The sequence below is a fragment of the Toxorhynchites rutilus genome, chromosome 1 (genome assembly GCF_029784135.1).
Source record: "Toxorhynchites rutilus septentrionalis strain SRP chromosome 1, ASM2978413v1, whole genome shotgun sequence".
NCBI lineage: Eukaryota > Metazoa > Arthropoda > Insecta > Diptera > Culicidae > Toxorhynchites > Toxorhynchites rutilus.
This window is the reverse complement of record NC_073744.1, coordinates 182341066-182363315: the sequence shown is the minus strand read 5'-3', so window position 1 is coordinate 182363315 and position 22250 is coordinate 182341066. Positions and strand designations below refer to the sequence as shown.

Below are 22250 nucleotides of genomic sequence, written 5' to 3'. Positions count from 1 at the left end.
TGTATTGGAAGATATATCTTCATGTCACCAGCTCACTGAACTTCTACGCATATCGTTTGATGATTATGCAAAATGTTGATAACTATTTCCTGCGATAACTACTACCATAATGCATGAATTGACTTAAATTGGTATTTGTTTGTAATTAAATTCGTAAACAGTTTCATTCATTCACTAGTTTAATCAATTATATAATCAATACACACAAAAGATAGCTCTGTGCAGCGGCGATATCGTACCCAATGAGGAACATCCGAGGTGCGATTATTGCTAATTGAAGAAATCCAATTGATTACTAAGTCAACGGCTGTCGTACGTCAACCTTGCGGTCATATCATAGATATAACCCATCCATAGTTTTTTAATACTGAACTCAATTTTTGATTGAAATTTTATAACATTGTATTTAAAATGTTATTTTTCCCAAATAGTTCATTGATTTCTCAACAATTTTGTGCAATGATTTTCGCCGAAAAAGGTCGATTGTATTGGATACACCCTTATAAAATCAATCGTGTATTGATGTTTGTGATGTAAAGTTGTGTTTTCGAAAAGTTGCCACGCGGTTCAAAAAATTTAGAAGGGTAGTGTCCAAGACTCAACCGTATTGTTAACGTAAGGATACGAAACTATTGCCGGCAAGCGTTGCGGAGCAAACTTTCATCTTCAGTTTTCGCCGAAGAACACAGCTTAATTATATCCGGCTTGAAACACGCTGGACTTTGAAGCCACTTTAACCCGGAAACAATGCACAGCGCTCTCTGCGTTTTTCATTTTCCTTGTGGCAATATTTTGCTTCGAAAATTTCTTCCAACTCCGATGTTCCGAACAGCACCGAAAACAAGCGTTACAGAAGCCCGTGAATGAAGATATTGCAGACGAAAACATAGTTTGACATATTGATAGATTGACAGATCATTAACACTGAATTGTCAGACACTCTCCCACGTACAAGTAGGAGAATATCTGAAAAAGAACATGTAAACACTGAAGAAAAAACAACTAACCCGAACCCGAAGGAACACATAGGACGTAGAATTGGAAGCAGTACAGTTAAAATACAGTAAAAATTCAAATATTTACAAATTTTCGTTGGACAGCAGGTTACGTAACACAAGCAGAACTACACCCAAACTAGCGTTGGCAGAAAACATTTCATCTTTGGCAGAAATGATGCCATTTAGTGTGCTGAAGAATCAAATGCGCAAATAATGAGCTGTTTTAAAAGCTTAAAAATGGTTTGTATGTATGCGAGCAGACATCTCTTTCTGTTTTCTTTACTCATTTCATTTCGGATTGTGCCAAAAAAAAGTCCATACAACGTCAATGGGGATCGAGCGAAGGCCGGCTGAAATGCAAAGCTATTTCACACGACCACGCTATCCATGTAGCTACCAGCGCTGTTATATAGAAGTTTGATAATATTAAACCTCAAACCTCAAGTTGGAAAGTGTTTTCTAAGAGGATAAAGAAAACATCAACAAGAATATATCTTTCTCTGTCTGGGCCGTGTATTTGGCAAACTACACGAAAAACTTTCATATGCTTTCATTTAAATGTGTCTCCTGTTTCGCTCGCTCATATTGGCTCTAGCATATATATTATACAAATGATATGCATGTATTGGGGAGTAGAACATTTTCTGTTATTTTTCAGCTCATTCAATGTAATAAACTGGGATGCCATAACATGTGCTCAAAATTAACTTTGGGTGAAGTTTTATGATGAATGATATAGACATAGACCACATAAAACAATGGAAGATGATGTCGCGTCAAAATATGCTTTTCTATTTTGTGTGTCTACCTACTAGTACCGCATCTTTTATAAGGATATTTTTTTTTTTTTCAGGGGGTCTTCGTAGCCACTTGGTTAAGCGTTCGCTTATCAAGCGATCGATCGTGAGTTCAAACTCAGGGCCCTCAATTGACCATCTTTGTGTTGTTATAGAATAACTACGTCCACGCAACCATCATCAGCGATGGAAATCGATCCACGGTGGAACAAAGATCGATTCATCCATACAACTGCTCTGCTCTGCAAGAAACACCGGGCTGCTGTTCTATAAATAACCCAACAATGATCAATATCAACTGTCTCCGCTGTCCGGTCTGCTGAACGATGGAAGAACAGAAAGAATACCCTTACGCCTAAATGGCTACTACTGTGTAATTTACCATAATGTAATGGAACAGAAAACTTAACGACTAAATGGCTACTACTAACTACTGTGTAATTCACAATTTATAGAAACATAAACATATGTACATGTACACGATTAAACCTGGCTCTGTTACAGCTAAATGCTAATGAGCCTAATAAATAAATGAGATAAAAAAAAATAAGGATTTTTTCTGCCATGAACAATATGCGGACAATGGAAAAGTCACGACTCAATGTTGAAACCATGAAAGTTATACTAAAATTAATTATGACAGAACTTCGATCTGGAATGTGACAAAATTTAATGATAAAACTTCCAAAACTCATAATCTCTTTCATAACGTCCATTCAACATCTGAATATTCCTTCATGTAGAGAACAAAGCAGGTACATCTAAAAATGTTTGATTATTTTGTTTTATACTCGGTTTTATTCACTCAATAAAATTCTTCGAAAAACATCAAAAGATGATTTTTTGGCTTACCTGTCCCGTTTTCATACCTGAACTATTTGGTCAGCCTATTTCTGATGCAAAAAAGTAGTTACACCATTAATGGACGGTTTACTGTCTACCCACCGTGAACTCAAACCAACGAACTTAGACAGTTATCAGGTATGTTACAAAGGTCCTCGCGTTAGTATGAGTAAATAGCGTGCAGTTGGGAAGAACAATAAACAAAATTTTAATTCACTTTGTCCGCGAGTTCAACTTTGTGAAAAAACATATAGAAAAACGGGTTTATATCAACAAAATTCACAAATTTGTCAGTGTTTCTGAACACAACACTGCACGCTATTTTGTATGTGTGACTACGATACAAAAAAATCTAGCTCACCTGTAATATATGTCAAACCACGTTGAACTCAAACATCGATACACGCATACGGGATACATGAGAGAGAGAGAAACGAACTCATTTTGAGGGGAGTCACTTTAAAATGCAATGAAGTCGTGAAGGGAGATATCGACTAAACGCCCGATTGACTATTGAGTCATGTTGACGGAGAAACTGCGTGATGAAACGCAAAGTCATTTCCAATTGAATACGAACGGGAATTGTTTCATAGTCGGCTGACTATCCATAGTAAAGCCTATTCTCATTCAAGATAGAAATGAATGCCTTTCAAACCCGAGCAATCATTTTTCGACTTCTACAAACGTAAAGATTGAACCCATTGAACTCAAGTAAAATGTTTCGAAACTACACTAGATTCAAAGTTGACTATGCCACACATGAAATACCATTATCAGAAACTATATCAAAATCCTCCAAATTTTAATTTTACACTGCAAACAAACCAATCCCATATTTGAATATTACGTGAATCAGATAAATATCTGATAAAATAAATATAAGATATAATCAAATCAGAATCCAAAATCTAAATCCAAATCCAAAATCAAGAACTAAAAATCAGAATAAAGACGCGAAGAAAAACCATTGCAAATCACTCAAGTAGATGTACAATGAAAATTTACTTAAATAATGAAGAGAATCAATTTTTACATGGCAAATCGTCACTACTGCTGTGCGAATCGAATCATTCGCGCGTAAATCGCTCGCTAGAAACACAAATGCAGTACTGGCTCTATGGACTCTGAGAAGACTGCAAGTATTGCAAATCAGACTCCGCACAGGGCGAGAGTGAATGAAGTACATAGACAGGTGTTTTCGACACGATTGCTTTGCTGACGTAGAAGTGTGAAATTATTTAGATTGATTTGCTCGTTCATATCGCATATTTTTTGACGCGATGACTGCACTCCTTCTGGTTTGGTACAAGAAGATCACTTTCTACATCGAAAATTTCGAAACAAGATGTCTGAAGGAATATTTAAGAATAAATTCTGTTTACGGTATGACCCCTTTTTTATATTGCGTGAAAAGAGTATAGAGGCCTTTTCCTATTCCTAAGTCCTAAGACCTGACACCTCTTGCACTGCTAGATAGTTCTACTGAGTATGTTGTGTTCTGAACATGAAACTTTTACTTTTGTTCAAACATTTCGTTTTATATTCTATGGTTTATTTTAGTTTTTTGGAGAAAATTCCTATTTTCATCGTGTTACTCGATATTTGAAATTATTCATATTTTCTATGATATCTTTCGAAATATTGAATAATGCATAACGCCTTGGCCTCACTCGACAAAAACTATCAGTGAGTCTGCAGTGCGAGAGGTTCACCTGATCGTCATTTTTGGATCGTTCTTGTTATTGTTTACAAGATTCACAAATACAAGTTTTATTCATTTTATTTTGCTAAACATTTCGAAAAATTCGATACCTTTGATAAATTTGATGATTTTTGATACATACCAAAACGTATTACATTTTCATCGAGAAGGTCAGAAAATTCTACAAAAAGGACGATTTATCGCACAGAAAACATCTAAGATGGATCGTTACTCCTCGGCAGTGTTGCCACATTTTCATCTGTATCAGAAGTGGTAAAATCTTTTTCATCTGTACTTTTTCTTCCAAAAATCTATACCATCGAGAATATTCGTTTTAGAAAAAATCTATTTATTTGGAAGAAAAAAAAACTCATTTACAAACTACAAAATATTATATCAATTTACGAACTTTAGATTGACATTTTCTTACTACTAATAGTACATTTACTGTAAATGTACATTAAAATTTGCAAGCTTCGAATAACTCGTGTGTTTGGGATGCTTATACATAGTCTTTCTAAATTTGGATTGCATACTACCAATCAATAAATATTTCGAGCTGCCGCCACGATGCTTAACACTATATTTCCCAAGTAAATCATTTTAACTGCTTTTCAATTTCAATTAGTAAAATAATTATGACACAATTTTTTAAGAAGTTGTGACTTTTAGTACAACCTATTAATAAACGTATTAAACGTAATAAACGTATTAATGAGATGTACAAAAAGTCACAACTTTTGACGTAGGACTACGTGTTTGATTTCTATATATACATACTATACTCTACGAAAAATGTAACGTTTATTAAGAGTTTCCAAATGCATATTACGCTGAATCGTTCTAACGATATATGTTATGATATATACCATTAGAAGGCAAATTTATCCAACTTTTTTTTTTGCCCGAGACTTCAACAGTGGAACTAATAAAACAAGTGAACAATTTAACAAATAATAGAGGTATGTTTTGCGAGTGGATGCGAAGGTAAATCAAGTATTATGCATTCTTTCTTTCAACTTCGTTCCCATGAATGGTGTATGCAACACAAAATTGTGTGCAATAATTCGTTCTATCAAACAAATCAGCAAGACCTTTTTAATCAGATGCAAGATTTCATGCATCACTCAAATTTCATGCAAGATTTCATAAAAGGAGCGAGGAAAGTGTCACCCATATAGTGATCGTTTGTTAAATGGCCCGGAAAATCAATACAATTAACGAATTTTACTCGCTACCTGGACTGCAAAACAGCAAAAGCAACATTTCAAATTGACGATGACATCTATCATTGATACATAACTGATTTGCAGCCTAGTTAACGTACGCCCCGTTATTGACAAGTCCAGTTGAAGATAGTCCAGTTAGCGAAAGACTTCTGTATGTGACGGGGTGACGAACATCTTAAGCGAGTGTCTTCCGAGCGAAAAAAGATATCAATACTAGGAGGATGGCAACGATTATCATACGAGGAATTATTGAGATCGGCATTGCATCACATCACAAAAATAAAACGAAATGATATAATAATATTAAATATTAATAATCTAATATTAAAAGAATATTAATAATCTTCATGACTCATATCCATAGTTCTCAATGACTCAATTTCATCTATGATAGATTTACGACTATTACAGTACGACTTTATTATGATAGTTTGCAAACGTACATTATTTCACCGAAACAGCTAACTAATAATAAGAATAATAACTAATAATATTCATTAATCACACTGATATTCATTAATCTTTTTCAGGCAGTTAAACTACTTGCCAGAACCCTTTCCTTCTTTGTTCCTCACAAACCGTTTGACGGATATGAGTACATATAACAAACAGCCCTTTTCAGGGCTACTTTTGAAGTTTCAAAAGAATTAAATCAACAGATTTCTGAACAATGAAAAGAATTACATTTAAAAAAAACAACTGATCTGAACAATCACAGCCCTACGTCAAAGTTCCATCCGTGCCCCTAGGCTCAGACCCTTCTACTTTTTAAGAAAATTGTGTCATAATTATTTCTCTGATTGAAATTGAAAAGCAGTCAAAATGATTTGCTTGGGCAATATAGTGTTAATCAAATATTTTAATCTTAAAATTGCGTTCCTCGTGTCGCTCTTTAGCCGATTTCGAAGCTTTTGCGTTGTTTTGATTATACTCAGAAAAAGATCGCTAGGTTTTGAGCTTCAGAAACAAAGCATCGAAGCGCCGCTAAATTCTGTATCATATCAAGCTTCACAGATACGTTTTGTTTTGTTTTCATTCTTACCAAGAGATGCATCTTTAGTGATATCAAGTAATAACACTTACCAAAAAAAATGTATGGAATTTCGCGCGCTGTACCGAATATCTGTACCAATCTGCACTTTATGACGAAAGTCAGTAATCTGTACCGTACAGAATCTGTACCAAAAATAACGAAAATATCTGTACCTTTCGAGATAAATCTGTACGTGTGGCAACACTGGTCCTCGGTACATGCGGGAATCCTCAGATGCATGGCTAAGAATGTAGTTTGAATGAGAAAACAAGAACTGACGAAAAACTCTGGCGTACTTAGAATACATTGTCAAAAAGTTCCTAAGCGGAAAAGCACCCATGGGCCGCGTTTATTTCGAGCAATGAGCAACCAAGTAAACATTGAGAGTACTCCAAGTTTGGTTGATTTATTCAATTTATGTTTCGGAACTCAAATTGTTGTATATAAAAAGTTTGTTTCGCCTGATCAAATGGTTACTGAATGGTTAGAAACTATCCAATTCGACCTGAATACCATGATCCAGAAAGTTGGGCTCTTCTGCGAAACACCTATCACTTATCGTGTGTCAATTTCTGGCTCAAATTAAAGTCTGTGGTTTAAATCATCCGTTGTATTCACCTTATTTAACACCCAGTAATTTTTATCTTTCGCCAAAACTAAAGAAATTCTTTGACGACATTCATGGTATTCGTACTGTTTCAACAGAAGGTCCTTATACCCATACAGGAAAAATAACAACCCACTTGTTTTAATAAAGAGTGTACATACCTTTGATTCACTTGTATCCTTTTCCCCACTGGTTATCCACACTTCTCAACAAATAAGTAAACACGCTCGACTCGACTTTTCCGCTTCCACAGTTTTTTTTTTTTTTTTTTTTTTGCACTGGAAGCCCTCACAGAACTTCCCACTGGAAACGTTCCCTGTCGATCCGGACTGCTCACGAGTTTACCACCCCTGGAAACACCGATCAGACATTCGAACCACTTTTGAAAGAAAACTGATTTGCTGATTTGTTTTAAATTAATTATTTCGAACCCTGCCAAGCTGCGTTACTGTTACTGCGTTTTGTTGTCCCCCGTTGCACTTCCTCAAAATCCGTAAAAAGTTTTTGCCCCCCGTTCGATCTTGGCAATAACTTTCCCTTGGCTTTGGCGTTATACTTTTTTTTTTGCTGTTTGCTTCGCTTCCCTTAAGTCACACGACGAAAACGATCACCCCCACGACGAGGAGGCGCGCGGTGGCGGCCAGCCAAAATATAATTGTCCTCGCTTTCTTCCCGTGCTCTCTGTGTATGTGTTTTCGCGGCCGGATCGCGCAAAACTTTCAGCTTTCAAACTTCCAAAACTTCTGGCTCGCGGTGCAAAAGTTTTGCGCGTTTTCGAATTTTTGCTCGCGGGGTGTGGAAAACTTTGTCTGTGTCTCTATTTTTTTTTCTTCTCTCCTCTTGCAACTTGCTGGAAAACTTCTGCACAACACAGTTCACAGTTCAGGCTAGAACCGGAGCTCCTCGAATGGCGGGACCACGGTGGAAACTCATCTTTACCTTCACCGAGTTTACAGCGAACTGACGACGGAATTTCCTCCGGACCGGTGGAAAACGGGTACCGAATAGGGTGCACAAAACCAACACAGTTGTGCGCGCTGTGTGTTACAGCAGGACTACGGCAGCCGTGCGCCAGTATTGGTGGATGAATTCCTGCTGCTGAAGGTGCAATCTGAGCCAACCAAAAGTGCAACCACCTCGTAGGCGAGTCCACGGAAGAGCGAAAGAGAACCTTTCAGCGGATGGCTGGTCTTAGCCTATGCGTGATGGAGACAGAACGTTGCCGTTCCACTGGTTCCACGTGTGGGAGGGTTGGGGGAACGCGTGCGCACTCGGGTCCAGCCCGAGTCCTCGCAAGGAATTCATCCAAGGGATCCGCCTCATGTGTGCGACGGATTGCATCACATGGTGTACTCGGCGCTCTGCGAAACAAACAGGGTGGATGGTGGCAGGCGGACAAGTTGGGCCTCCTGGGACGAAACGAGGCTTTTACTGCGAGCGGTGCCAATTCCTGTGAAACTCGAAGTCCGCACGGGAAAAATGATTTTGTTTATAACAAATTACAAACCGTTTTTCATTCATTCTGAAGAGCGGCACTTGGATCGGTGGTTGGTTGGCTCGCAGCTTTGGCTGGAACGGGTATTGTGATATAATTACAATACGGCGAGACCCGAGGGGATGGGAGTTTGCAATTTGTAACCAAGCGAAAAAAAAAATTCCTGTGTGGGTTGGGAGAACGATACACCGTTTGTTTGGTTCTTATTCAAATGTTACAAATCGTGAACTTTAATATTAGCAAGACCCACTGCAACTAAATATGCAATTATGAATCCAAAGTGAGCTTATTTACATCGAAAAAGTTTACTCCGATTCGCTCTCTGATTCAGGATGTTCTAGGGAATAATTCATTCTCAATTTTTTATCATTTCGAAACCAAAAATCACACTAAATGAAGAATGTTAATTGACGAAAATGTATGAACATTGGGAGTTTATTATGCTTTTCATTAATTTCCCACAAATTTCTGGTGGATATGTTAACATATTTTCGCTGCTTCTGGAACACGATGTGAATATACAACGAAAGACTTTGTAAATAACAATGCAGCTGTCATATTGTTTGCGGTTACTACAACTTTTCATTTATCATTGTACATTATATAAAAAAAAGTTTATCCACTCTTGATCTGCTTTCTGTTTTTCTGAACTGAAACCGGGATAACTATTCGACTATTCGTATTTTTTTTTATTTCATTTTTAAGTAATTTCATAATCAAACTAGCTGACCCGGCAAACGTTGTTTTGCCATTTAAATTATTTCTAGAGAATATTTTGGGTGTTAAATAAAACATAACTAATGTATTTTAAGCGTGTTTGAATATTTTAACGATCTACAAAATCACATCGTATGATCGATAAGAAGAATGAATTATACGATTTCAACGGAAGTTGGTATGATGTTTCATGATGCAATGTATTTCATTAATGTTACTTTTTTATCCCATTTATTTATTTATCAGGCTCATTAGCATTTGTTCTGTAACAGAGCCGGGTTTTTATCGTGTACATGTACATATGTTTATGTTTCTATAAATTGTAAATTACACAGTAGTAGTAGTAGCCATTTATGCGCTAGGTTTTCTGTTCCATTACATTATGGTAAATTGCACTGTAGTAACCAATTAGGCGTAAGGATATTCTATCTGTTCTTCCATTGTTCAGCAGACCGGACAGCAGAGGCAGTTGATATTGATCAGTGTTGGGTTATTTATAGAACAGTAGCCCGATGTTTCTTGCAGAGCAGAGCAGTTGTATGGATCTGAGAGAGAGGAGCCAGCTTACATTTGTTGTGATCACCCTTATGTCAGCGCGAACCAGTCACGGTGAACCAAGGGGAAGTATTGAAATATGTAGAAAATTTCAACATGACATTTTTTGGCAAGACATTTTATGTGAAAATAATTTTGACGTCGGACTACATCTTTCATTTCTATACTGGGGTGTAAGTTCAAAGCTTCGAGAACGAGAGTGTTACATTGGAGAAACAAGATTTTGAGCTATAAAACCGCTTCGCCGGTTGAAAGGAATGGTATGATAACCGTTTCATTCGAAAGATAAAATGTCTACGCGTTATATGTGTGTTACTTATTGTTCCAAAAACTTGTATCAATAGCTCAAAAATTGTTTTAAAAGCAAGCTATTGAAATCACAAAAATCTGTATATAAGCATGTGCCAGCTCGGAAATCCACTCAATTATAATTGTACAGCGGTTAGATCATATTCGAACATTTACTGCTGCAAAAAAAAACAAACTTGCTGCTGTGAAGAAGGCGCCCAGCAAGAAGAAAGCTGCTGCTACTACTAGTGTGGCTGCCCGAAAGTATTTTTAGCAAATCAAATCCATGTTTTCAGCAAATCAAATCCAGTTCTTTTCAGAAAGAGTTCATCAAATACTGCGGTCAAATACATTCTTTTTGTAATTTCTTCGATCAAGTGCGATCAACGTAAGATTACGATGAATCTCGAGAAAGACAATTCATTCCTGCTCGACACTCGCACAAACAATGTTCACTCATCAATGTCACAAACGGGAAGTGGGTGTTGTGAGGGAGGGCAGAGTGAGCACAACATTTGTAGACTGATTGGTAGCGACAGATATGTTGTCTATGGGAAATGGTATACAAATTATATCACACATAAAGGGGAGAAAGAATCTTGACCCTTTTAGTTTTGTTCTTTTTGAATGGCGTTCACGTTCCCTGTGGAACTTTTGCCGTCTCAACGTATGCATTAACTAGCGTCATTTAGTAATACTAAGTAGAGATTTCTTCAGCCAAATAATATGCCAAATAACACTTGAATGTATTCCGAGGGGCAAGCTCTAGAATACGCGTGACCACAGTGCAAGTCGAAGGAAATTTCTTTGACGAAAAATCCCTCCGACCAGAACGGGAATCGAACCCGAAGACCCGGCATGATAACGTGAGACGCTAACCACTCGGCCACGGGTGCACATCCTTTTAGCTTTGTGGACAAGACTAATTGGTTCACCTTCGCTATCGGTCAATTCGATTGGATCTTCATTGATACTATTGCCTTGATAAGCGACATGCATGTCAAATTTAAAATTTGCATATGAATGGTCCATCAGTGATGGGCAGGAATATCATGGCAAAGATGACGAGAGACTGGTAGGATAATTCTCGTCTTCATCCGAATCGTGATCACTGCCTGTTAAAAATGCAGACACAGCATCTTTTTATTATTTCCATCGAACACAAACGAAATTCCCTCAAAATGCACCTGAGAGAAATAAATGTTAACTGTTTTCATTGGAAGATTAGCACTTTTTATATATTCCACATACGTTGCATATTCAAATTGCATCGGAGAATATACAATCATCGCCCTCATTGATAAAATCGATTCATTGAGCTTGCAGCAATAGGCCAACCTGGAACCAGTGAAAGAATGAATGAAAGAATGAAAGAATTCGCGAAAACTGGATGAACGATCGGAAGAAGTCACAAATGAGCCAAAAACACCCATAAATTCACACAAGATCTCCACCGACAAATAAATCATAAAAATCAGTTTGCTTCTTATTTCGGATATTGTTTTAGAAATCATCGAAATAATTCTTTAGGGCAACCATATCGAAATTATCAAAAGTAAAAAAATTTGAATGGGCCGATGCTGCTGGAAGCCATGATGTGGGCTGACCTGGTACATCCTTTATTATTTCCTACATGATCAGTGTTCAAATTTTTTACCCCTCATATATTCCTATTAGACGCAGTCCTAAGTCAAAAATCAAATCGGGGATAAAAACGCACAAATGTACTCACAAACAAAGGTTCACGTCAAGCTTGAACACTTTTCTCATAAATGAATAACAACAACTTGCTTGATTGAAATTGTCAGATTGGAATTTTCTTGATGAGAATGGGTAAAAAGAATAATAAGAAAACAAACTATCTGTCATTCAGCTGGCTCCTCTCTCTCAGGTATGGATGAATCGATCTTTGTTCCACCGTGAATCGATCTCCATAGCTGATGATGGTTGCGTGGACGTAGTTATTCTATAACAACACAAAGATGGTCAATTGAGGGTCCTGAGTTTGAACTCACGATCGATCGGTTAGTAAGCGAACGCGTAACCAAGAGGCTACGAAGACCCCCCTTTTTTATTAATGTTACTGATATGTTTGAAAGTTAAATGTAAAGAAAAAAAAGTAATAAATTTGGTCGTAGCCACAATTTTCGTTCAAGATTCCCCCAATTGCAAAGAATGTGTTGCTTTTTCACATCGAACACATTTCATGTCTATGTCGAATTGCGTCGCAAGGTTGACACATTTGCACAACTCGATTGGACTTGAGTCGAATGGACTTCAGAATGCAAAATTGCAATCAGTTCGGATAATTTTGACTCTGACGCTGTTACGGCGTTCCTCATGATAGCGTTTCCCAAGTGAATGTATTCTTCCTCAAGCTTCAAGGAATCTTCAAGGAATCGCAGTCGTTCGCTCTCTGCCTTCGCGTACATGTGGACCATGAATTGTTGGTACAGCTCACGACATCATATCACGCACTTCTTTATTTTATTCGTCTGATATATCTATTCATAAATATTGTTTCAAAATGAGTAATGATGTTCATTCAGCCATTTTTAGTGGCGTAAAAATTGGTGTTCATTGATGTTCATTACCTAGTGTTTGTGCAATATTCATCTTGTTCTTTCAGAACGGTCGGGCATTTTTCGTCAACGATATTTCTTCTGGCTTGCATTGTGGTCACACACATTCTAAGGCTTGCCACTCAGAATACATTCAAGGTGTGTTGTTTTGTATAGAAATCTCAACTAAGTACTACTAAAAATGATGTACTACTAAATACGATAAGAAGGCGAACGTTGAAAACATGAGTGCTATTCAAGAAGAACATGGAGAGATTCGTATGAACGATGTGCGTTAACGATGAATTCCAGATTATTGTTTTTTCTTCGAATCACAATTTCTCGCGTCATTGTGCAGACATCTTCTTAATTTTAGTAACGCTTGCGCACTGAATCTAGACACGTGCTTTACAGCAGATGTTTTATCAGAATTGATGACAATAACGCGATTGTCATTTTATAAACCGAGCAAGTGTGATTTGCAGTATTTTAATAATTAGTTGTGCTCATTCGAAATGACTTCCAGCTCGCTGACGAAACACCTGGCTGTAGATGAAGTGAGGTTACTTACGAATGCGTGGATGAAATTTCGATCTAGCGCCATCTGTCATTTAACAACATAAATAAATTCGTTTTGTTTGAAAAACGACCGACTATAAAATTATTTGAATATTGTTTGTACAAAACTACTAAACTCGCGATTGAAAATAGGGTATGGAGGTTTAAATTTGTGATTATATGTATTGTTTGAAGCAAAATTTAATTTAAAAAAAAATCAAATCAGTAGTGAGAAATGAAATCAAAACCAAAACATTCAAAACAGTTTTTCCAGTTTTTCTAAAGTATCTAAAGTTAATCGAAATCGAGCTTGTTCAGCTTCTGAAATTTCAACACAAATAAAGAGTTTTCCATCCATATGACATCCGAAACAGTGCGAAATTGACTTCATAAACATAGTTTTAAGAGTCGAGTGGCACTTAGTAAACCATGGCTATCAGAGTAGAACATCAAAACACGGCTAAGCGACACGGGAGTGTTCGAAACAAACGGTCAATCGTGAAGAAGTGACTTATTGCAACATCATAATTTTCCAATTGACTCAACTATATCGATACATATATAACAAGATTCAAAGCATACCTCGAAGCCAGCTCCAAATTGGTTTAGGGAAAGAAAAACGTTGGAGTTTTGAAATGTCCAGCACAATCTCCTAACCCTAGCCCAATGGAACATTTGTTGCCTGTTATTAAAGTTAAGGTTCAAGAAAATCCAACAACTATGGAAAGTAATTACAACTGTGTATAATAACATCGCACCTTAAACACCAGCTAAGCTTGTTGGATCAATACTATGGTCATATAGCTGTCATTCATGCTATGGGGGGGGGGTGCAGCGTTCGTTCGATGGGCACAGTGAAGAGGGGAGATATTGCAACTTAAGATCCTCCCGTTAAGAACTTATTTGGTATTCGTGATTTCTGCTCATAGTCTTGTTCCAGCCAGCACTATGTCAACGGCTACGTCGATGACATTCCCTTAACGGGTGTTAAATAAAAAAAGAGAATTTTTTCAATCACATATAAAAATTTTTTTTTTCTTCGATTTCAGTATTTTTTATCAATAACATAATGTATTTTCTTCAAAAAAATGTCAGTGATTGTTTGAGTAAGGGCCGTGGTCTGCTGTTCGACGCAACTTTGTCGCGATGCTCTCACAAGAACGTTGAACGGCACTTACGTTCATTTTCCGGATTCTTGTAGTCAGTTGCTCCGTGTCCTTGGCCCTCCAATCGTTTTTATACACTAGGGCACTGAGTGAGCCAAAGAAATCCTCTATTGGGCGCACTGGGGCAAGTTTGTTGGGTTACGATCTTTCGGCACGAACGGTATCTTTTTCTCCTCAAGATACGCTAGCGTCTTCTTGGCGTAATGGGAAGACGCCTTGTCCGGCCAGAAGACGTACTTCCCATCCGCGTGATGCTCGTTCAGGAACGGCAGCAGGATTTTATCGAGGCACTCTTCTCGATAGATTTGTTGGTTGATTACCAGACCGCTCGGCTTAAACCAAGGCTTTGAAATACCCCGGTCGAAAATGGCGATGTACAACATAACCTTTTTTTTAAACTTCTGCTTGAACTTGTATTTCACTTCAGGCGGTGTGGATGACTTGTCGCTGGAGTAGTAATTATCATTTCCTGGAATATGCGTTTTGGACAGCGGAAAATAGCTTTCGTCGTCCTGAACGAAAGACGTCCCGCGGTATTTTGTGGTCATCCACCGACACTGTGATTTAGCCGTCTCAATCTCCTCCGTGTACTCCGGCGACCTCGTCTTCTTCCTGCAGACGATTCCTTCCATCTTGAGGATCCGATGGATCAATACGTGGGAGCAGCCATATTTCCGACCGGCATCACGCAGGCTGGTTGCGTCCTTGTTGTCAAACAGCTGCTTTAAAAAAGTCTTCCTCTGCTTATCGTCAGCGGACGACCACTTCCGACCTTCCGCTCTACGATACGATATACCGTACTGACAGGTACATTTTCTTCCTTAAAATGTGCCACCGTGAACTTTTTTCCTTGCTGGAAATGCGTTTCGTAGAACCGTACAATGCGTTCGCGGAGCACTTGCTGTTTAGACGCCATCTTTGCTTTGACTAAATTCAAACTAGCAAAACCAAACATGCCTACTGTTTCTAGGGAGCCCAAAGAGCAATTTTCTTGGAGAAAGAAAATTTTACGCTCTTTATTTGAGTTACTGAAAGGTATTGAAAAAATTCTCATTTTTTATTTAACACCCGTTATGCATTTGTTCTGTGCATTTCAACTTTATAATACTGCAGATCGGCAACGCGTAAATCGCTCGCTGAACATCTAATGATTCCTTTACGGACACAGAGGAGAAAACAAACTATTTATGCTTCTGCGTGTGCATCGATTACATAGGTGAGTCCTCGAGTACTCGGCCACTAAGCTATCAATCATGGGCTCACTCTAAGAATTCTCCATGGCTTACATGGTTTACATTTAAATGGCTTCTACAAAATTTCATCATCTGTATGTATGTTTGGTTGTCACACATAAATATAAATTTGACCCCGTTCCTTCCGACTGATGGATCTGAAATTTGGAACACACCTTTATCTCTGCTATCATTATAAAACTGCACATTCCATGATCTTGATAAATCCAATTTTCACGCCACTAAAAATGGTTGAATGGCTTGACTTGGCGAACACACTACATTATGAAAAACATAAAATCAAAAAGGTCGCCGCCACAAAATGGTCGACTATGTATTTTTTGCAATCCCCTCAATTTCGGTTTCAAATGCAATGATTTGACGACTAATAGAACACAGTACATCATGAAAATATTTCGAAGAAAATTAGGTAAGAAATAAAAATTTAAAAAACAGAATATTCAGCCGCTTCATCTCTTCTAACGATCGCTTCGAGTAGTGGGCCGACGCCAGATCCGGCCGGAACACCGCGTCTTCGCCCTTATGGTTTTTCTTGATGAACGACGCAACTTCCAGCGGGCGCTCACATTCCCATCTCGCTGATTGTCATCCCATCTCGCTGATTGTTCACTTTGGAGCTCAGTTCCTTCTTGGAGGGAAGTAAAATACGAAGTGTCCTGCCAGTCGTTGCCATCCAGGGTGCGATAGATCTCGTCGTCCATCACTACCGCCACGTCGCGATTCGCCGGGAAAATCGACTTGACCATCTTATTCAGTCGCTGCCGCTACGTCATTGCCTGCAGCTCCTAAACCAGTGGACGGGACTTCCGCTTCCTGACATGTATGTCCATGTTCGCCAGGTACTTTCTCACTCTTTGGCCGGTGGCACCGATCTCCCGGCCAAGCGCACGAAAATGTCACGTTCTAGTGGTCTCTTCGTAGATCAAGAACGATGTAGACAATCGAAAATAGTCGTCAGTTTGTTATTTTTTATCATGCTAAACGTATGTTCGAAGTTGTTTGCTCCAAAATGCATTTTCAGAATATGCACAAAGCCAGTTCAGTGCAGACCAATCATCATATGCCACTGAGGATCAGGCGCGCCAAGTGGTGCAGTGCCAAGTGGAAATATTGCCATATTGAGCCAACATATAAAGAATATAAAGCATTGCGATTTCGATTACACACAAAAACGAATAAACTCTCCGAATATAGAGCCCTTTTATTCCAACACACAATCATCATTCGATTACACAGTCTAGCTCAGGCCAGCGAGTATTTAACAGTCTTGCTTAATGCACACTGCTGTTTTCCTTGATACGAGCTTTAATGTGCTTCGTTTACCAAAAATGCGGTATAGAGTATACCCAAAAAAGTACAAAAAACTTTTCAAGTTGAACGTTTTTTTGTGATTAAACATAATAATGATAATACAAATGATGTACTAAAAGGTATAAAATAGGTAAATAGCAGTTAACAGTTATCACACCCCTTAATAATTAATCTAGGTCACTAATGAGACTAAAATAAAATTGTCACTTTGTCAATGTGCACCGACAAAGATGAACAAATTGGACACATTTCCAGCTTGTGTATTGCTCTCGCGAGGGCTCGAATGAATCATGAGTCGATCATCTTTAACTGATTCCACAAAACCACTCAAATCAACAGTTTTTTTCAGGGCCGGGAAAATTTCTGAAATTTCTAATATTTCGCTGCATTCTAAAATAATAACAAAGTAAGAAACAAACGAATTGAATAAAATAATTTCGTAATCCAATGTCAACTATGCGGTCCCCATGATCTACTTCGAAATTGTGTTAATTCATGTTGGACCCAAACATACAGTTTCCTCGAGTAGCCGAGTTTTTAAAATCATTTCAAACTACCACATGGCTATCGCTCAATCAGATTAAAATCGAAAAATTGTAATCTAAAATGACATCTTCCAGACGCGCGTTCCTTTGACACAGTTGGATCAGTGCCGACCGATACAGTCGAATTTCACTCGTTGCACTAAGCTCATTAGCCCAATTTGTGAAAGACTTTCACTCGTTGGGCTGAACTGTCAAAGTCGAAAATCGATCGAGGGTCACACCGATTGTTTGTTGTTATGGGAAACGCAGAAAAGTTTTCACACCACTGACGTTTATTTCATTCGTGGTTGAGTTTCGTTCTAGGTTGGATTAATTGGTAAGTTCTTAATGAAGTTTGATATTAAAATTAGCGTAGATTTAATATACGTTCATTTCGATCGCCAGGCTCAAAATGGATGGTTTGCAAGGATCCAGTACGAACGTTAACCGGAAACGGTGGAGCAATTTCCTGACGCTGGTGGAGAAGGTTCGCATAATTGAAGATTTTGAAGCAGGAGGTGGTACGCATGACTTTCTTGGGAAGAAGTACGGCGTAGGATCTTCTACGGTCACGAGAATAATCCAAAAGAAAGAACAATTCGTGAGGCGGTGGACAAGTTCAAGGAATATGGTGTAAATAATCGAAAAACATTGAAAGAGCAGACGTTCCCTTTGCTGGAAGAAGCTATTTACATCTGGATTTTACAGCAGCGGCAGTCCAACATTTTGTTGACAGTGGATATTCTTAAAGCAAAGGCGGAGCTACTGTTTAAGATGTTCCAGGACCGGGGGCTCTATGCGGTGCACGGTTTTTCTGCTTCGGATGGCTGGATGCATCGTTTTAAGCAGCGGTTTGGATTGCGCGTGAAAGCCGTAACAGGAGAAAAGGCATCGGTAAACGTTGAAGCGTACCTAAATTTCAAGAAGGTTCTACAGAAGAAGATTCAGGAAATGCAGCTATCACTATCCCAAGTCTTTAATGCAGATGAATCTGCCTTGTTCATCAAGCTCCTAGCCACACGCTCTGTCGTTACCTGTGATGAGACCGTGGCAAGCGGACGGAAGCAAAACAAGACAAGGTATACGTTTATGCCTTGCTCCAACATAGATGGTTCCCTAAAGCTTCCGTTGTATTTCATTTGCACTGCTGCAAAACCACGAGGAATCAACATCGAAGAACTTCCCGCCTCATATAATCATTCCAAAAAGGCTTGGATGACCAGACTGTTGTTCCGTCAATGGTTCCACGAAGAGTTTGTCCCCGCTGTTCGAAAATTTTCGGCCGAGAGAGGATTGGAGCCAAAGGCATTGCTGGTTCTTGATAATTGCACCAGTCATTATGACGTTGACGAATCTCTACAGAGTGACGATGGACTGATTCAAGTGATCTACTTCCCACCAAATGTAACTGCTGAATGCCAGCCGATGGACCAAGCGGTCATCAATGCAATCAAGCGAAAGTATAAAAGAAAACTGATGCTCGCATTAATTCTGGAAAACGAACACTTAAGGTAAATTTCCAAATATTAAACATTAATTTTTTATAATTAATTCCAAATATAAACACAAAACTATGCGCACGATAGTTTTTCGTCTGTGCTTTTTCAAAATTTAAATTCAAATTCTATTTGAGGTTTTATTTATGTACTTTCTTCTTTAGTTTCGAAGAACGATTGAAGAAGATTAATCTTCAACAGTGTATTTCGTGGTTGGCAACCTCTTGGGAGGAGATATCTGACAAAACTATACGTAATTCGTGGAAGAAATTGATCGATGGTTTGCCGGAGGATGCTGTTAATGTAGACTCGAAAGCGGCCGATGATGACTTCAAAGCGCTTGTGTCCAGGATTGACAGCTTGGCAGGAACAAAAACATCTGAGCAAGATATTGATCTGTGGATCAAAGATCAGGTGTATGATGCTGATCATAATCCAGATTGGGTAACCAGTGAAGCGTTCTCTGATGACGAGATTTTGTCATCAGTTCTCAAGAAAGATCAACCTGAAATGCAAGAAGAATGGTTGGTAGACACAGAAGATGGAAGTAATTCGTTTGATACTTCCATTACTAGTACCGGAGATCCTGATTTTGGCGATGCAATCAAGTCAATTGATTGCCTAGTTCGCTATATGAAGCATGATGTTGCAGAAGTATGCCGTTTGAACGCGCTACGTTCGAAAATCACTGAAGTTGAATGGCTAAAACGAGCATGTTGAAGAACTCTACCATTTTGTTGAAAATGAATTTACGTGGTTTGTTTAATTTTGTTTGAAACGTTTAAAATAAATATTGTTTTTGTTGAATAATATTCGATTTTATTTATTTCAATGATTCATTTAAAATTTATTTTAAACCTAAAAACACCATCCACGAGCCCCTCGAAAAAAAAATTTACGTTGTCAGAATTGACGTTTGTCTTCGATTTAGTTGGGCTATAGCCCAACGAACGGGAGCCCAACTAAATCGAAGCCCAACTAAAGATAGCCCAACGAGTGAAATTCAACTGTATATGATCCACAATACCATCTACTTACATATAAAAACCCGAGGTTACCTTTCAATTGCTCCCAAAAGTTGCCGATGATGGAAAATTAAAGAATATTTTTAATTTTTTTTACATGAAGACGGAACTACAGAGAAAACGATCGCTATTATGAAACACTAATTCCAGAAATGATTTGGAAATTGGTCTTTCTTGCACGTTATCCTCATATGTTGAGTGTGCCTATATTATAAATTCCCTCTGATAATCAGTTGTTTAGAATTTTTACTGACATCCACAAACCCGATTTCACAGAGTTATCCGTCACACAGGCCTATGTCAATCCGCCCATGACCATCGCGAATGTTTGGATTAAAGGCTCGCATTAGACGCCGCCACCCATCACTACTCCCCCCCAATCCCTAATTTATGCTGGGCTCGTTCTGCCTGCCTCTCAGCAGTGGCGGGGATAAATTTCATTTGGCAGTTTATTGTGTGCTGGAAATTAAACCAAAATGATTCCACTAATTTATTCCACTGACGTTAAGTGCGGAAGTAAATCTCATTTCTGGCTGATCCGATCCCCCCTCTCCAACCGCTCCTCATTCAGCACTGCTTCGGCAAATCTTCGACCATCGTCTCATGAGCTCATCATCACCCACCACCAGCACCAGCAGCAGCAGTGGCATCAGGGGAGTGGAAAAGAAAAGGATTCCATCGGAGCGGGAAGAGAAGTGCTCGTCCTTCGGCGGCTTAAAATAATCTTTTATCCTTGGCGCTGCTTAATTTATGTTTTCGGATCCAAGTCACGTCCTCATTAAAGATTCCTGCTTGTGGCTCGCCGATTTCTCCCCGACTGTCAGCGAAGGATAACGTCCCTTTTTACAAGGTTTACTTTTCGTTTGAGATGTTTGGCTTAGCAATGGTCTCACATTTTTCTTGCGTTCCGCGCTGCTGCAGTGCTGCCAGGAGGGAAGCCAAACATCTGCGAGCGGTCGGAGCAGATTTTATGGCAAATCTCGCACTCCTTCCCCGGACACCTGTCCTATCTGATTAGACAGACATCCCATCAGTATATATTTGTTTTAACTCATCGTTTCGTTTTACGGCCCCTCTCTCTCTGGACGAATCGCTTTGATGGTGAGCTCCTGTTTCGCCCCGGCCACGTATCGGGCCAAGATTTCGTGATGAGCCTACTTATCATGGATAGTTTAGCCGATACCGGTGGGTTCTTGATTGGCAGCTGGCTCGGAAACCAGCAGTCTCCAGCAGAGGTTCCAAGAGGGGGAGAAGAAAAAGGTTTGCGGTGGTTTTACTCGGAACACGTTGGGAGTTTTTTCCCATTGCAGGGTTTGCAGGGTTGGAGCACGGGAGGAAGGATTGGATCGGTGGTAGAATAAAAGTAGAAAGTATCCCTTTCAAAGGCCGGCAGCTCTACCTCACTTCAAGGTAGTAATTTTTCGGTAGCATTCCTGCTTCGGATGGAAGGTGCTTGGCTTTGTTGTGGTTTGGTTGATTTGCATCTGCTCTGAAGATTGTTGGCGTTGGGTTTGGTTTGTAATTCTTGGCCGAGTCCCCGAGGGCAGGAGAGTCGAATTCCTTGCTAGTGAGATGTGAGATGTGGTATTGTATTTTACTTGTTCCCCCTTCCGCTCAGAATCTCAATAAATATCAAGAAGGTTTTTTTTTGCTCCGCAAACACATTCGCCCTTCATTCATCCGGAAAATGGTTCACACGCGTATGGACTCCCCTCAGCGGATCCGCACCCGAGCGAACCATTTTCCATTCCCGGGAACACGTATATCACACGTCATAAATGTTTGGGAATCACGGAAGGGCAGCATCTCCATTTCTCCCCCTCAATCATAAAACACATCATACGGAGAGCCCATAAATACCCTGCTTTATTGGTTGGTCTGTTCCCGTTATCCACCTCGACTCGAATCAAACTCATGGAAAGCATGGAGCTATTTGGCCACACACACACGCTCGCACTGCTTCAAAGCGTAATCATCCTAATGCTTCTGACATTTGATTTATGAACTTTGCCACCTGTCTTTTGGGCCTCCGTCGAATCGACTCCTACGGCTTTCGGTGAAAGACTTTCCCGAGCATCAACTCCCAGCGGGA

General features: G+C 39.1%; 2 protein-coding genes and 1 pseudogene across 5 annotated transcripts in view; 2 read left to right on the top strand and 1 right to left on the bottom strand.

Annotated features, from left to right (window-relative positions):
* Window positions 1–8159, bottom strand: part of LOC129767923 (trithorax group protein osa-like) — a 32063-nt gene extending 23904 nt beyond the window's left edge. For all 4 annotated transcript variants that reach the window (XM_055769207.1, XM_055769217.1, XM_055769225.1 and 1 more), the window contains exon 1: window positions 7371–8159. The gene's annotated coding sequence lies outside the window, so the exon portion shown is untranslated. The remainder of the gene's footprint in view (window positions 1–7370) is intronic.
* Window positions 214–408, top strand: LOC129763726 (U4 spliceosomal RNA; annotated as a pseudogene).
* A 10677-nt stretch (window positions 8160–18836) lies between the features above and the next one.
* On the top strand, window positions 18837–19943 carry LOC129762276 (jerky protein homolog-like). The gene is made up of 2 exons (XM_055760390.1): window positions 18837–19148; window positions 19298–19943. The coding sequence occupies exons 1-2, from the start codon at window positions 18853–18855 to the stop codon at window positions 19851–19853; spliced, it is 852 nt and encodes a 283-aa protein (XP_055616365.1). The 5' UTR covers window positions 18837–18852; the 3' UTR covers window positions 19854–19943.
* The last annotated feature ends 2307 nt before the right edge of the window (window positions 19944–22250 follow it).

What these genes read in the sequence shown, in the direction of transcription:
- LOC129762276 (XM_055760390.1), top strand. Translation starts at nt 18,853, where the DNA reads ATGACCAGACTGTTGTTCCGTCAATGGTTCCACGAAGAGTTTGTCCCC. An exon ending in CTGGAAAACGAACACTTAAG is followed by an intron (nt 19,149 to 19,297) that starts GTAAATTTCCAA and finishes TTTCTTCTTTAG; the next exon opens with TTTCGAAGAACGATTGAAGA.